This window comes from Aptenodytes forsteri, unplaced genomic scaffold, assembly GCF_000699145.1.
Source record: "Aptenodytes forsteri isolate BGI_AS27 unplaced genomic scaffold, ASM69914v1 Scaffold49, whole genome shotgun sequence".
NCBI lineage: Eukaryota > Metazoa > Chordata > Aves > Sphenisciformes > Spheniscidae > Aptenodytes > Aptenodytes forsteri.
In genome coordinates, this window is record NW_008795125.1 from 6,454,288 (window position 1) to 6,469,473 (window position 15,186).

Below are 15,186 nucleotides of genomic sequence, written 5' to 3' on the forward strand. Positions count from 1 at the left end.
CGGCGGAGGGGTGACCCCGGGAGGCGGTGGGGAAGGACGCCCCCGGGCCGCGGCAGAGACGAGCTCCGGCTCCGCGAGCATCGCGTGTGGCGGGCGTCGTCGTGCGTTTCCTTAAGGTGCTGTGCGGAGCTCGGTGATTTTTAAGACGACGTTTTATATTGATTTTTTTTTTTTGACGGTTTTGGAACCTTTCTCTGGGCTCCTGCGGCAGCACAGCGAGGTGGGGCTTGTTCCTCTACGCGGTTTTGTGGAGCTCCTTGTTTTTTCATTGAGATCTCCCTCCCTTCCATCGCAAAGGAAGTCTTTGTGTTTCTATACATATATTTTTTCATACCTTGCGCAAGAAAGCTTTGGAGGAAGCAACCAGGAACAGTGACCAGTCCCCTCACGATGTGGACCTTTCTGGGTATCGCCTCCTTCATCTACGTGTATAAAAAGTGCGGAGACCTCATGACTTACGCTAATAAGGAGGTGCTACTCTCCGTGTTAGTGTTTTTCTCCCTTGGCTTGCTGCTATCGTACAGGTACCACTTCAGGGGGCCCAAGCAGCAGCAGCAGCAGCAGCGGAAGACCCGCCTGGGGATGCTCTCAGATGTTCTCTCAGCTTTACCGCTTGTTGGCTTCTTCTGGGCAAAACCCACCCCAGGATCTCAACAAGTTGAACAACCCAAATCCAGAAAGGTAGGTTCAATTCAGACGTGGCATGTGGGGTGCAATGTCTTCCTTCTGCTGCCTCTGGCCACTGACCCTCTGCCCTGGTGAGGGAAAGGAGCTAAGAAAGGGTTGGAGAGGGTTTGTCTGCAGATGCTGGATGTCTGATTTGTTATGTTTTGTATTAGTTTTGGATGACAAAAGGAACAGTGAAACTTACTTAAGTGATAGAGCAGGGGGTTTTTAGAGTCAAATCAAATGTAAGTGTTCGAAGAAAGATTCGTAGTAAAGGATTATTACACTAGCAGAAAAATACCTTCAATTGCCAGCCTGTTGTAGAGTTGAAGGGCTGGAGCATTTCTCCTATGAGGAGAGACTGAGGGAGCTGGGACTGTTCAGCCTGGAGAAGAGAAGGCTCAGGGGGGATCTCATCAATGTATATAAATACCTGAAGGGGGGGTGCAAAGAGGACAGAGCCAGGCTCTTTTCAGCAGTGCCCAGTGACGTGACAAGAGGCAATGGGCACAAACTGAAACACAGGAGGTTCCCTCTGAACATCAGGAAACAGTTTTTCACTGTGAGGGTGACCGAGCACTGGAACAGGTTGCCCAGAGAGGTGGTGGAGTCTCCATCCTTGGAGATATTCAGAACCCAACTGGATGTGGTCCTGGGCAATCTGCTCTAACTGACCCTGCTTGAGCAGGGGGGCTTTGGACCAGAAGACCTCCAGAGGTCCCTTCCAACCTGCTATTCTGTGATCAGCTTCCTAATATTTCCATATAAAACAGGTGTTATTTGAATATTATTGCTAAATTATTGCTTGTGCAATAGCTACAGGACCTGAGCTCAGATAGTCAGTCTGTTCCACTGAGCCCAGCGTGAGACTTGCTGTGAGACAGTGGAGAGAGCTGTAGGTTGTGGCTGGAGCTTAGCTGGAGTCCTGCCATCTAAGGCTACCGACTGGACATGCATATTCAGTACATCTGTGGGTTGGCACTGTTTAGCTACTTTCCTGTGTGCCTCTGGGCATTTTCAGCTGGGCACTGACCCTTTGCACAAAAGAACTTGAAATTATTTTTGGCTGCAAGTCAAAGATTCTGGATTTTTATTTCATTTTTCTGGTAAAGCCTGCCTTTACCCCAATTTCTTGTATTATCTGAATTCAGATAGTTTTGCACACCCTTGCTGCATTGTAGATATAAACACGATGCTATGCCACAAGAAATCCTGGTGTCAGTGTTGTTCTGGGCATTTGTTTCACTGATGCAATCATATTTTTACCACTGTCAGCACTGTAGTTGCTGAGGCATTTGTGAAAGAGTGAACTGGACTCTGTTCTACCAGCTGGAGAAATGACTTGCAGGTTTGCACTGGAGTTGCCCTTACAACTTTTTATCACTTTGAAGTGTATGTGATTAGATGCTATTGGGAAGGTACTATAACATAGCTGGTCTTCAGGTACCAGTTTATATGGTAACTGATATGTAATCTAATGTATGTCAATTCTTAACAGTTTTAAATGTAGGTGAATGGTAATTTTGCCTCTACTTTTGACTGTCTGATGAGTTTTCATTTCAGGACCACTTCTTTATAACATTTCCCAGGTAGCTGCTTCTGCTGACACTTTTCCGTGCTCAGTATTACCATAAGCTGTTATTTTGGTAGGTAGGTTCACTTACAGTAAAATTAAAGAGAAATACATTTTCCAGTGAATCTGATAACCTTTTTCATTGCAAAGTGCTAAGGCCTCTGTGTAGTAGTGGCTCACTGGTATGAAGGTGTTGGTATGTTACTTTATAGACCAAGAATATGGGACAGCCATGGCTTACTGCCTTTTATAGGAACTTGACTTTCAGTCTTTCTGAGTTAGTGGTTTGTCTTTGATCAGTGGGGCAGTTTTAAGCAAGTATCTTGATTTTTGTTTGGGGGGGTGTTGTTTTTTCTTCTCTCTGCTTGTTGTGTTTTTGTTGCATTGTAGAATACAACTGATTTCATTTTGGACAAAACTAAACTGGAAGATGCTCTCCAACTACCGATGCACTCTCAGTTCCCTGGGTTAAAGTAGAACTAGTCCAAAGTCAGCCCTCTGACAAGGTTATGGTGCAGATACATTGGCACATGTAACTTTGTTGGCTTTCTTTTCTAAAGGGTAAAAGAGAAGTAAACTTCTCAGATGTGTATCTGACAGAGACTGCTCCAAATGCAACATTATCGCCCCAATACGATCCAGAAATTATCATTGTGGGATCAGGCGTCCTTGGTTCTTCCTTGGCCACGGTGCTCTCGAGGGATGGAAGAAAGGTGACTGTGATAGAGAGGGATCTGAAAGAACCTGACAGGATAGTTGGAGAATTGTTGCAGCCTGGAGGTTTTAATGCACTTAGAGACTTGGGTCTTGAAGGTGAGTGCATTTCAAAATGTAAATATATCTATAACACAAAAGTTACTACACACAATTATGTTTTTAGAAAAAGCATGCCTACAGGTCAAATGAAGAAATACATTATCTATGCTTAATATTTGAATTAAAATTGCTTGCGTATTTCCAGTCTGCCATTTTGAAAATATTTGTCCTTCAACATGTGTGTTTCGATTAAGAAAATTGGACTCTATGTGAAGAAATACTTTTCATACATAATTAAGCTTTCTTAAAACCTTTTTTTAACTCATCTATTGGCTTATATTTTGCAGATACAGTAGAAGGTATTGATTCACAAATAGTAAATGGTTACATAATTCATGACACAGAGAGCAAGCTGGAGGTTGAAGTTCCTTATCCAACATACGAGGATGGCCACGTGGCCAGTGGAAGATCGTTTCATCATGGCCAGTTCATCATGGGTCTCCGAAGGGCAGCTATGGCAGAGCCCAAGTGAGTCACCTTGTGAACATCGCAGTTGGGATCCAGAGATTCAGAAGCACTGTTCCCAGCAGCTGTGAGATTCCCTAACCATTTCACTCTGTCCCAACACAGAAGGCTGCAATGAACAAGACTGAGAGAAAGTAACAGCTATAGTTACTTGCTCTGGTTTCTGTAGACATGTTCATGAGTTGTGTATACATCATACGTTAGCCTTTCAGACAAGTTAATTTTTAAACTATGGGAATATAGGCTTTAAATATTAGGCAAGGTACTGGCCCATCTGTGTGAGAGAACAGTTCAAGGGTAAAGAGCTGATTCTCTTCTACTGATTCTTGGGTTTGGCATTTTACTAGAAGCAGCGACCTCTTCTCAGTGAGGAATGCGTAGAACTTCTTTGGTCAAGAAACGAGTGGCAAATCTGGTACAATTTCTTAGAATCATAGAGTGGGTTGGGTTGGAAGGGACCTTTAAAGGTCATCTAGTCTAACCCTCCTGCAATGAGCAGGGGCATTTATTTCTTCCACTGATGTTATCCGTGATGCCAGAAATCAAGCTTTTTTTACATTTGTATGTTGTTCTGCTTTTTATGATGACAAGAAGTCAAGCAAAATAACTAGAAAGCAGCACTAAATGGAAGTAGCTCTTGCCAGTTATTAACCTCTGTTTTTCAGAATCTTGAAGACACCTTCTCTTCCTAATGAAATAAAAATTAGTGTCTGGTATTTCCTCTTTTAACGGATTACTGTCTTTTATACAAGAGATGAGAAGGAAACTTTTATTGAAACAGAATAGATTCTAGGTGCTGTTTTCTGTGGGGTGTTTTTTTGTTTTGTCTTTTTTTTTCCCCCCTAAAAAATGCTTACAAGGGAAACATGGCTTTATCATCTTTTTACCTTACATGTTTTTATTCTGTACTGGAAAATCGCATTCTCTTATCATACCTGTTGTATGATATGAATTACTAAAAGTAGCACTAAAAGATAGCACCTCTGTAGTACAGTTAAAATTAATGACAACCGCGTTTACTAGCTATAAAAGCTAAAGCTTTGTTGTTGAGGCTTCAGGTTCAGTGAAATTTGGGCACCTTTTTGTTCAACTTATGGGAAAACTCCAGTAGCTGTACACAGTCTTTGAAGCAGAAACTTACAAAAGCTAATGTTTGTGACTTGAATTCAATTCTTCTCCCTTTTTCCACAATCTCTCTAATGTCCATTTTGTGTATGTTTTCTTTCTGTTTTAATTGTAGCATAGAAAACTGCATGTTAAATTAAGGTGCGGGAGAGATCAAGAACTCTTAATAGTGCCATGAGGCTTTGTTTTTCATCTCGTAACTTGTGAAAATATAGGGGATAATTATTACTGATTAATATATCCTCTTTATAAGTACTAGGCAATATGAATTTATTTCAGATGAGTAAAATTAACTTTGCAGAGGAAAGAGGTAGGGCATCATTAGTTAATTATTTTTATAGTGGATGAGAACCAGAAAAGGAAGTGAGCACTTACTTAGATAACTGAAGTGACAACTATAAAAGAAATTTAAAGCTGATAGTATCCGCAGAACTCTGATTCACCTGCTATTAACCTGACATGTTGCTGCACTCCCTTGCCATTGAAGTTTCTGTTAGTGTGCTTAGGCATAACCATTCATATTTTGATACAGCCAACCTGCCTGTCGCCTGGCAAATTAAGCCAGTCACGATCTGCTCTGAAATTTCTGTGCTGGCTGACATGTAGAAAAGACATGAATGCAATTGCTCATGTTCCCTCTGAGAGCCTAAAATATCAAGCTGTTTTATTCTCACATGGACCTTTAGCTCATTTCTCCAAGTTGTGGAATTCCATATGGATATGAAAATATTTGTGAGGGAGAGAAAATGTCCATTTCAAGCTGCTAAGTCTGAACTGCTGGGATCAGGTCTAACAGCTCAGACCCAACAAGGGATTTAAGTTTACAGAGATTTAAGTGAAACCCAAATAGCCCTGGTTGGGAGGTGGAAGTTGAGGATGCTCAGTTCAAACTCCAGACGTAAGCATTAGGAGAACTTTAAAAGCATAAATAGCCAATTAAAAAAAAAAAAAAGTGTATCCTGAATTTCTGAGGTGAATAGCTAGATGTCTCTGTCCTAATCAGGTTGGTTAGATTATTTTGGACTACTCTGAGAATTAGGTACCTCACTTTTATCTAGTGTACGTGTTAAGTGTTGAACTGCTACTGCGGATCTTGCTCCTGAATTCTGCTTGGAATTAGGTCTCACCTGTACTGTCAGCGTTTCCCACCATTTAGCAGGGCTGACTCAGTCAGCTGCCTGATTTCTGACCGTTATTAGGTGTCAGACTCCTCTCTGCATCTCGCACATGGCCGTGAAGCACCTGAAGCACGAGTGGGGATTCTGCTAAGTGGTAGGGTGTTTAAGATAAGCACTACAGTTTTAGAATATTCTCAAGTATGAAACCAAATGGTAGTGTTGAACTGAAATTAATGACAAGCACTTGTTGACGTTCAGTGTGGCTTCTGAAGGTGGTCAAGAACACATCTTTGTCTGTAGAATTTAAACAGTGTTTGTGTTGGCAGAGACAAGATTAGTGAAAATCTGGCTTTCCTTCTAGTGCCTTGAAATGGTGGCATCATTAATCTTCTTCCATTCTGTTCTAACATTCTGTTTTATTTCAGTGCAAAATTCATTGAGGGGACTGTGTTACAGTTGCTTGAGGAAGATGACTGTGTCGTGGGTGTTCAGTACAAGGACAAAGAAACTGGAGACACCAAGGTAAGACAGTTTTCTGTTACGATCTTTTTTAAACTGTTGAGAAAATGGAGGGTTGGTTTATATATATATTAAAAAAAAATAACACCCCCCCGCCCTATTAAAAAAAAAAAAAAAAAAAAAAAATTTTTTAAACTGTTGAGAAAATGGAGGGTTGGTTTATATATATATTAAAAAAAAATAAAAAAAAAACCCTCTATTTCGGAGCACTGGTACAGAAATAATGCAATTATCAAGAAAGCGAAAGCTTTAATAAAGAGAGATTACTTTCTAGTGGATACAGTCCCGCATACGGGAATTCTTGTTATAAGTTCTTGCGCAGCTTCTGCTTTCAGTGTCTCTGGAGAATTCAGTTCATTATTTATTTCAATATTCATAATTCTGGAGTTTAAAATCTTTTGAGAGTTACTGGTGGAAAAAACAATATATTAAGATTTATGCTTTGCCTGTGTGTAATGGTCTACATTTCCATGTACACTTCCACCAGAGTTCTGGCCTATTTTAATTGCATCACTGATTTGATTAATGTTCTTTGCCTCAAATAATGTAAACTGTTGGCTAAATGCTATGAAACTGTATGAACTTAGAATAAAAAGTTTGAGAGACCAATGTAGGTAGAGTGTACGTGCTGAAGTTCTGGATATACTGCCTATTCTCTAGAAAAGCCAAACTTGAAATCTCCCCCTTTGTTGGCTTTAAAATTGCTTTGCTGCCTAAAGTTACGTAGCTGGCGTGTTCAGATGTGCTCTGATGGGGAAGATGGGCATCTCCGTCTACACTCTGCTGCCCTCCATACAAGATTGCGAAAGTTTGTGAGTTGCTGGAAGATCCTGCTCTGAGCATTGCTAACAAAAATCTCTCATCTTTAGGTCATTTAGAAATGGAAATGGTGGTATAAAACCATATGTAAAAGAGTGTTGTAAAAGTACTTGCCCAAGATGTAGGAGAGTGTCCTGGTTTCGGCTGGGATAGAGTTAATTTCCTTCCCAGTAGCTGGTACAGTGCTGTGTTTTGGATTTAGGATGAGAACAATGTTGATAACACGCCCATGTTTTAGTTGTGGCTGAGCAGTGCTTACACTAGTCAAGGACTTTTCAGCTTTTCATGCTCTACTGACTGAGAAGGCTGGAGGTGCAAAAGAAGCTGGGAGGGGGCACAGCCAGGACAGCTGACCCAAACCGGCCAAAGGGACATTCCATACCATGTGACATCATGCTCAGTACATAAACTGGGGAAAGCTGGCCAGGGGGGCCGCTGCTCGGGGACTGGCTGGGCATCGGTTGGCAGGTGGTGAGCAATTGCACTGTGCATCACTTGCTTTGTATATTATTATTATTATTATTTTATTTCAATTATTAAACTGTTCTTATCTCAACCCATGAGTTTTCTCACTTTTACTCTTCCGATTCTCTCCCCATCCCACCGGGGGGGGAGAGTGAGCGAGCGGCTGTGTGGTGCTCAGTTGCCGACTGAGGTTAAACCACGACAGAGAGCTGGTTTTAGACCCTCCTCAGGCAAAAGGCATTTCAGCCCATTTCATGGCAAAGTGCTGTAAGTAGGAAGCTGTAAGAGAGCTGAGTGGAAACAACATCCTTGGTCCCTCTTGAGGTAGCTGGAGGAAGGGGCAGTTTCAAGTCCTGTTCCTTGGTCTGTCTTACATGTCATGTAAAATGAATAAAACCATATTAGGAAATCCACTCTAGTAGAATAAGCCACTGAATCACACATGGGTGCTGGAAAGATAGGGAGTTTGGAGAGGAGGAGGTTTTTTGGAGGGTGGGGTGGTTTGTTGTTTGGTTTTTTTTTTTCCCCCCAAATCCAATTGGCTTTAGCATCCAGCAATGTAGAAGGGTTTTTTTGGTTTGTTTGGGGGGTGAACGGGGATAGTGTATATTTTGCTTTGAGATTTGTTTTACATTTATGGATGTTAGACATTTATGGATGATGATGTTGTAATTTTAAGTGTGACTTATTTGACCAGCAGTAGGGTGACCAGTGTTTTAGCCTGCATCTTTCCTGAGAGCATGGATGTTGTTCTTAAGGCGCTGAGTTTCCTATCTGTATAATGGGGATAAGCGAATTCATGTTTTGCTCTGAATGCTGAAGTTCTGTGGCTAGAAAGAGCTGTTTCATTTGCTGGCCTAGATCTCCTTTGACTGTAGAAATGTAGTGTAAGAAATTTCCACTAAACATTTCTTCTTAACTGTGTTTACCTTCCTGTGACTTTTTACAGCTGGGAAACTACTTGGGGGGGAGGGGGGAAGACACACCAAACCCAGAACCAAAGCCTGTTTACATTCCTTAGCCTGCTTCCATAAAGAAAGGAGGCTGATCCATGTTGTGTGTCTGTGCTTTTCTGTTCTTTCTGTCCCCATTGTCCACCACATTACCTTTGGGATTTTTAGTCTCTTAAATGAGGTTGAAATTAGCCAGTATGCTACAAATCAACTTAGAAAATTTATCAAAACCAGGCAACTGAATAGAGTAAATGTCTTAGTATGTTGACTGTGAAAAAATTGTAGCATGAATGTTCAGATCATTACACACTAGGGAACCCATACAGGCAGGTGACCTTGCTCTAATTGCAGCAGTAATTAGAGCTTGCAATCATCTGAGACAGGAATCCACAGAAGGAGGTTTTGTTAGCTCTACTCAGGAGCTCACTTCTGTAAGCTCAGACACCATAAACATGTATTATTTTACTCAGCTCTACTCTCATCTGATTTTGTCCGACTTCACACAGCAAAAGATGTAAGGATTGTGTGACACAAGTGACTTGAGTCCATTCCTGTGCAGGAGAGAACTGCTCGTAGAAGAACCCATTCACGTACTGGCTCACCAGATGCTTCCATCCAATAGTAAAATATTTTCCAAAAGTACGAATGAAGCACGGCGTGCTTTTTTGCCTTGTTGCTTACATCCTGAAAGCTTGAAAGGAAAACAGTTTTTTTCAGCTCATGCCAAATGTGTGAGATTATTGAAGGCCAAGGGCTAATGCGCAATATAAATCTATAGTCGTTTGCCGTTAAATCACTGAATATACTGACATTGAGAAGGCTGTAGGTAGAAGGAAACATCTACCTCTAAACGCTTTCTAGTATAATCACATTGTTATATTACCATAACAGTAAAATGCTTAAAAATATATTTTAATAATCAGAATAATTTGCTTATGTTAGAGAACAATATATGTGTTAAACATTAGGAACTTGTGCATACATTCAGGCTGAACCTAATCAGTTTACTCAGATTTTATTTTGTACTTTGTCTATATACGCTATTTATTCTTATAGTTCCTAAGTATACTAGGAACTGCTCAGAGTTCACTGGTTGGTCTTTCAAAGAAGATTTTGGTATGCTTCCTGCATTTCAGTTTGTTACACTTTGGTTGATTTTTATTTAGTTGCTTATGCATGGTTCTTTAATTTAAAATTTCTTCTTTTTTTCTCCTGAAGAGCATTATAGGCTGAAGGGAGCAATTACTCTACTTTCTTGTCTTTTTTTTAATCCAAGTTCCTACACGGTCCCCATAACTATGTTTTCTGATTGCATGTCTAATAAAGCTGGAGTATATTGTTCGATCAACTTTTAGAGGAAATAGAGTTAAATATGAATATGAGGAAGGAAAAAAATACCGTATTTCTTAATACATATATTATGATCAGTGATCCTCTTACATGTTTATTGTTTTGTAGAACATCTAATGTGCAATTGAAAATGAGAGCTGGCGAGTTGTTTCCCACTGTTCTGAAGCAAAATGGAAAATGTCGTATCTTTCTTTATTTTTTTCTTTATGCTACAGGAACTTCATGCACCACTTACTGTTGTAGCTGATGGACTTTTCTCCAAGTTTAGAAAAAACTTGGTCTCCAACAAAGTTACCGTTTCATCCCATTTTGTTGGTTGCATTTTAAAGGTAACTTTTACGTATAATACTATATAAGCCAGTATGCTACCGCTTCTTAACGTGGGTCTGAATTTCACTGAATATGTTGTTGTTCATTGTCTTTTCCAACAGATCAATTAGAACTATGCTTCTAGATATTTTTCCAGCTGTTCTATCGGTTTCTGTGTCCCTTTGAGGAGTGCTGGGAAATTTTGGTCTATGTTTTTAACTCTTAAATTATTGAGAGTATGCATTATTATGCATACTCCGTCCCAGCTCTAGGACAGCTGAACTTGCTATGTCAGACTTGACATATTTGATACAGTTACAGATCAGATTTTCAACTCTTAAAACACTTTTAAGTAACTGTGAGCCAGTTTTGGTTGTTTTGGGTTTTTTTTGAAGTGGATATTGTTGTTAAAGGTTAGATTTCTGGTTTTAAGAGTGGAATACAGTGCTAATCTTAAGCAAATAGTTGAACAAGGGAGGGTTTAAGAAAACCTGGATTAGGATTCAACATAGCTAGTTTAAACTGAGCACTGGACTTGCTAGACCAGTTCATAGAAAATACTTTTTTTTTTTTTAAGAAAAAAATGTTTCAGCATCTCATATAAGGTAGTGCTATGTGTGCTATTAGTGCTGTATCTTACATAGCACTCATCTCTGGATTAGAGGTAGGCACCGTTGTAAAGCTGGAACTCAATTTGTAAAATCTGTAAAATTATTTCCCTGGCTATAGATGCTTTGACTGGTTTATGTTAAGGTATCAGTAGCTAAGATGGTGACGCTCATTTTTTCACAATGCTTACGGCACTTGTTCAGGGAGCGGAAATCTTGAGTTTTAGATCATGCTAGCAGCTGTGGGTCAAACCACCTATATTTTATACTCAGAAGAATACCCAAACTGTGCTCCTACCTGAAGGTGGGGTATCTTGTAACCAGGTACATATATACCTTCAGGACCTATAAACTTTTAAGAGAGAAAGTGGGAGTCTAGTTTGGTAGCTGGGTGGTTGGAGAACTCGGGTAGGAATCCTGGCTGGGTCTTGCCCTCCGTGGCTGCTGCAATAACCGTTGGATTAACAGCAAAAATAATTAAGGGAGAAGGAACCAAAACTACAGAACTTTCGCTGGACTGGGAACACTGACTTGGAGGAACTTTAGCAATTCTTGGGTCCCTACCCTTACAGCTACTACTGCCCAAGTGCCTCCTGTTGCTCTACTTTTGGAAACTTGTTTACAACCTGGTTAGATAGGACCCTATGATTCTTCCTCAGTTGGTATCTCCTTGTAGTTGTATACAGACTAGTGTATTTCTTTCCCTCCCACCACCTCCTTTATGAAAAGAAAACAAAATGATCTTATGGAAAACTACTACATTGATTACATTGCAGGTTTTCAATGGCGTGTATTAAATATTAGTGAGGTGTTCAAATGAAATGTGTAACTTCACATACATTCTAATAAATATTAAAATGTATTGCCAAAAGAATTGTAACTACACTGAAGTTCAGAACTTTCTTTTTGAAAACATTTCTCTTCTTCATTTAAAGAGAAAAATAGCACAAACTTAATATGATATGGGATATTATTTCAAACAATTTCAGAAAATGATTTTGTGTATCTGAAGCTTAATATCCTTTCATTAATCAGTCTTAATCTTTCTCCCCCTTCTTTTCTTTTTAAGGATGCACCACAGTTTAAAGCTAATTATGCTGAACTTGTTTTAGCTAAAACTAGTCCAGTGCTAATCTATCGGATTTCTTCAACTGAGACTCGGGTTCTTGTTGATATTCGAGGGGAAATGCCAAAAAATTTAAAAGAATACATGATTGAGAACATTCATCCACAACTACCTGGTAAGTCTAGAAAGATTTCCATCCATAATTGTCACAATTAAATGTGCCAAAAAAGGCACATTTCATTGAATCCGTCGAACTGTGTGGACTTTTTCCCTGTGCGCAATTATCGTTTCAGTAACCGTTCATCCTTCTTCAATTCCACATCAAATAGCGGTTTGTTCAGCTTACACCTGTGAGGTTAGCAAGTCAGAAGGATTATATCTCTAAGAAGAGGTTAAAATGGGTTGTGTGCAAATTATTTTAGACTCTATCTGAGTAATGTAACTACAAAACTTTGGTTATTGCAGATCACTTAAAGGAACCATTCTTAATAGCAGTTCAGAATGATCGTTTAAGGACTATGCCAGCCAGCTTCTTGCCGCCTTCAGCTGTTAACAAAAAAGGTGTGTATTATGAAATAAAAGGAGGGAAAAAGGCATTATAAACTTCTTCTGGGACTTAAGGCTTTGTTGTCACAGACATCTGTTTTTTGTTCAATACAACTGTCTCATCATTCTTCTATGAAAAATAATATTTTGAAAATGTGTGCCTTGGGCATAGTTTAACTGGAATGTTATATTGACACCAGACTTCAAATCAGTGCCTGCTTTATTTTTAAGTTTAAATCATTCAATTGCTCAAGCTCATACAAGTGTGGTCTTTTTAAGGAAAACTTGATTAAAAAAGGAAAGAAATTACCTTGAAAAGTGTGTGTGTGTTTGTGTGTTTGTGTTCTTTGACACATGCATACCTGTAGTGGAAAAAAATATTCTAACTTTGATCATCTTAAAGCCTTGTTAAGCCTTTTAATTTCAAGAGAGCTTTTTTTTTTTCCTCCCTTTCCCCTTTCTTTTTTCTTTTTTAATTTCTAGCTGTTATTCACATTATTTTCTGGTGGGAATGAATTCTTAGTAAGTTTGATTTTTAAAAAAATAGCAGGTTTGAGTTTTAAGATTGCATAATGGTCATGCAGTATCCCATTAATTTTTCTCTTCTACCTAGGTGTGCTTCTTTTAGGAGATGCATATAATATAAGACACCCTCTAACTGGTGGAGGAATGAGTGTTATTTTAAATGATGTTAAAATCTGGAGAAGTTTGCTCCAGGATATTCCAGACCTTTATGAAGATTCTGATGTTCTTAAGGTGAAGCTTTATTTTGGACTTATTTTAGGCAGCTTTTGCTGCAATTTAGTGACACACTTTTAAGTTTTATGCAACTTGGGGACATGTAAGTTATTAGTGAAGCACAGCTGTTTTCAAAGCTTTGGATAGATAAATCATACATGAGGCATTCGCCAGTAAGCGGAGCTGTGATTTGTGAGTGCTATGGCTGCATGGCAAAAGGCAGATTCAAAACTGTGCTTACTGACCTGTCATGTTTTGCTTAAGAAGACTGGTGTGCTGTGTCTAGTCAGCATGCTTTGCTAGTATAACCTGATATTCCCATATTAGCAGTGTATTTGTAATGTAGATTGATCTTAAATGGGGTGGGTTTGGACCATTACACTTGTGTGAGTGGTACTTAGAGAATAATGAGCATGTGTACCGAGTTTTTCAAGACGCACCTCAATGCGCCACTAGCCTCTTGACTGCTGCATTAATCTCAGAGTAGTAAGTTAGAAGACATCCTTCTTTCCCAGGAATCAGCACCATCAGTGTTGATGCTGGGTTTATTTTTTCAGTGAGATTTATACCCAAAATTCTGATCAGTAGATAATAAGATTTCTTACTTATTTGTTTACTGCTTTTAATTGGGTTAGGCATATTGTCTTGGCTAAACTACAGCTGGAATAATTATAGACTACAAGTAAATTATTCAAAAAGTGTATTTCAAAATTGAGAAGCACTTAGAGGGACCCTGAATGTCAGGACAATACAGGATTTACCTGATCAAATGCAGATACTTACATCTCAGCTAGTCACCTCAGACTTTCAGTTATTTCCTACTTGTTCTCAGTCAACAGAGGGAACTAGGTGAGTGTTATCCTTCAAGTTTCTGACCTACCCCAGCCACCTACTATAGGATGAGATGAAACACACCCTGGAACTACCTTTTTTTTTCTTTCTATATTTAGTGTAAGAGGAGCCTAGATAACTGGTTCAACAAGTTTCCAAAGTTCCTTAATGACCTAACTTGGAACCGATCTAGTGTATCACTAAATCCACTCTACATTTTCACGAGTATGACTCTTACCACCTCTGGGAATCTTTTGAATGCTCTTCTGTAGTTACTGACAGAAATACATTTTTTTTTTCCTTTTTCAGGCAAAAAGAACATTTTACTGGTCAAGAAAAAAATCTCATTCTTTTGTAGTGAATGTTCTTGCCCAGGCACTTTATGAACTCTTTGCTGCCACAGATGGTAAATATATTTTAAAGATAACTTCTGATGAATTACAGCTTGGTAAATAAATATGCCTGGGGAGGGCATGTGTATGTGTATGAGCAAATGTCCATGTGTTTGTGTGTGTATATATTTATGTATATGTGTATATTGATGTGTATATTAAAAATATATCAATCAAAGGTTTTTAGTAAGTTAGCTTGTGTTCTCTGCCTAGTTGTTTAGTTCTAGTGTTATGTAAATTGAGTTTTAGCAATGTGAAGGCAGGTCTGGAGTTACTATTAAAAAAACAAAACCAAAGAAAAACCCCACAAACAAAGAAAAAAACTGAAAACACTTGTTCTTGTGTCAGTTAATATTCAAGAATATGTAGATATTCTATAAGACTATCCTTTTACTTAAATAAAACTAGCTCAAAATCCAGCTGAATTTAACAGAACAGCTACCGAAGTCCTGAATTTAATACCCCTGTTGCATATTCTGAAAAAGTTTTTGGTATGTGTTGAATATATTTGTTGAGTCATTTTAATTCATTTTGTAGATTCCTTGCATCAGCTAAAGAAAGCCTGTTTCCATTACTTCAGACTTGGTGGAGAATGTGTCTCGGGTCCTGTTGGATTGCTGTCTGTGTAAGTTCAGTGTGCTGCTAATAGTTAATGTGAACTGGGTCGAGCATTGTGAGCCTCTGCGAGGGTCTGCTTTGCTCCCAATTGGTCAGCTCTGCACAGGGAGAATCACAGAATCATTTAGGTTTGAAAAGACCTTTAAGATCATCGAGTCCAACTATTAACCTAACACTGCCAAGTCCACCACTAAACCATGTCCCTAAGC

The 15,186-nt window shown here is 39.1% G+C and overlaps 1 protein-coding gene across 1 annotated transcript in view; it reads left to right on the forward strand.

The window, feature by feature from the left end:
- Positions 1 to 390: 390 nt before the first annotated feature.
- Positions 391 to 15,186, forward strand: part of SQLE (squalene epoxidase) — a 16,793-nt gene continuing 1,997 nt past the window's right edge. The window contains exons 1-10 of the mRNA XM_009277238.1: positions 391 to 681; positions 2,800 to 3,052; positions 3,343 to 3,523; positions 6,189 to 6,285; positions 10,085 to 10,198; positions 11,856 to 12,027; positions 12,318 to 12,413; positions 13,012 to 13,154; positions 14,277 to 14,373; positions 14,897 to 14,984. Coding sequence (XP_009275513.1) covers positions 391 to 681; positions 2,800 to 3,052; positions 3,343 to 3,523; positions 6,189 to 6,285; positions 10,085 to 10,198; positions 11,856 to 12,027; positions 12,318 to 12,413; positions 13,012 to 13,154; positions 14,277 to 14,373; positions 14,897 to 14,984 — 1,532 coding nt within the window. The remainder of the gene's footprint in view (positions 682 to 2,799; positions 3,053 to 3,342; positions 3,524 to 6,188; positions 6,286 to 10,084; positions 10,199 to 11,855; positions 12,028 to 12,317; positions 12,414 to 13,011; positions 13,155 to 14,276; positions 14,374 to 14,896; positions 14,985 to 15,186) is intronic.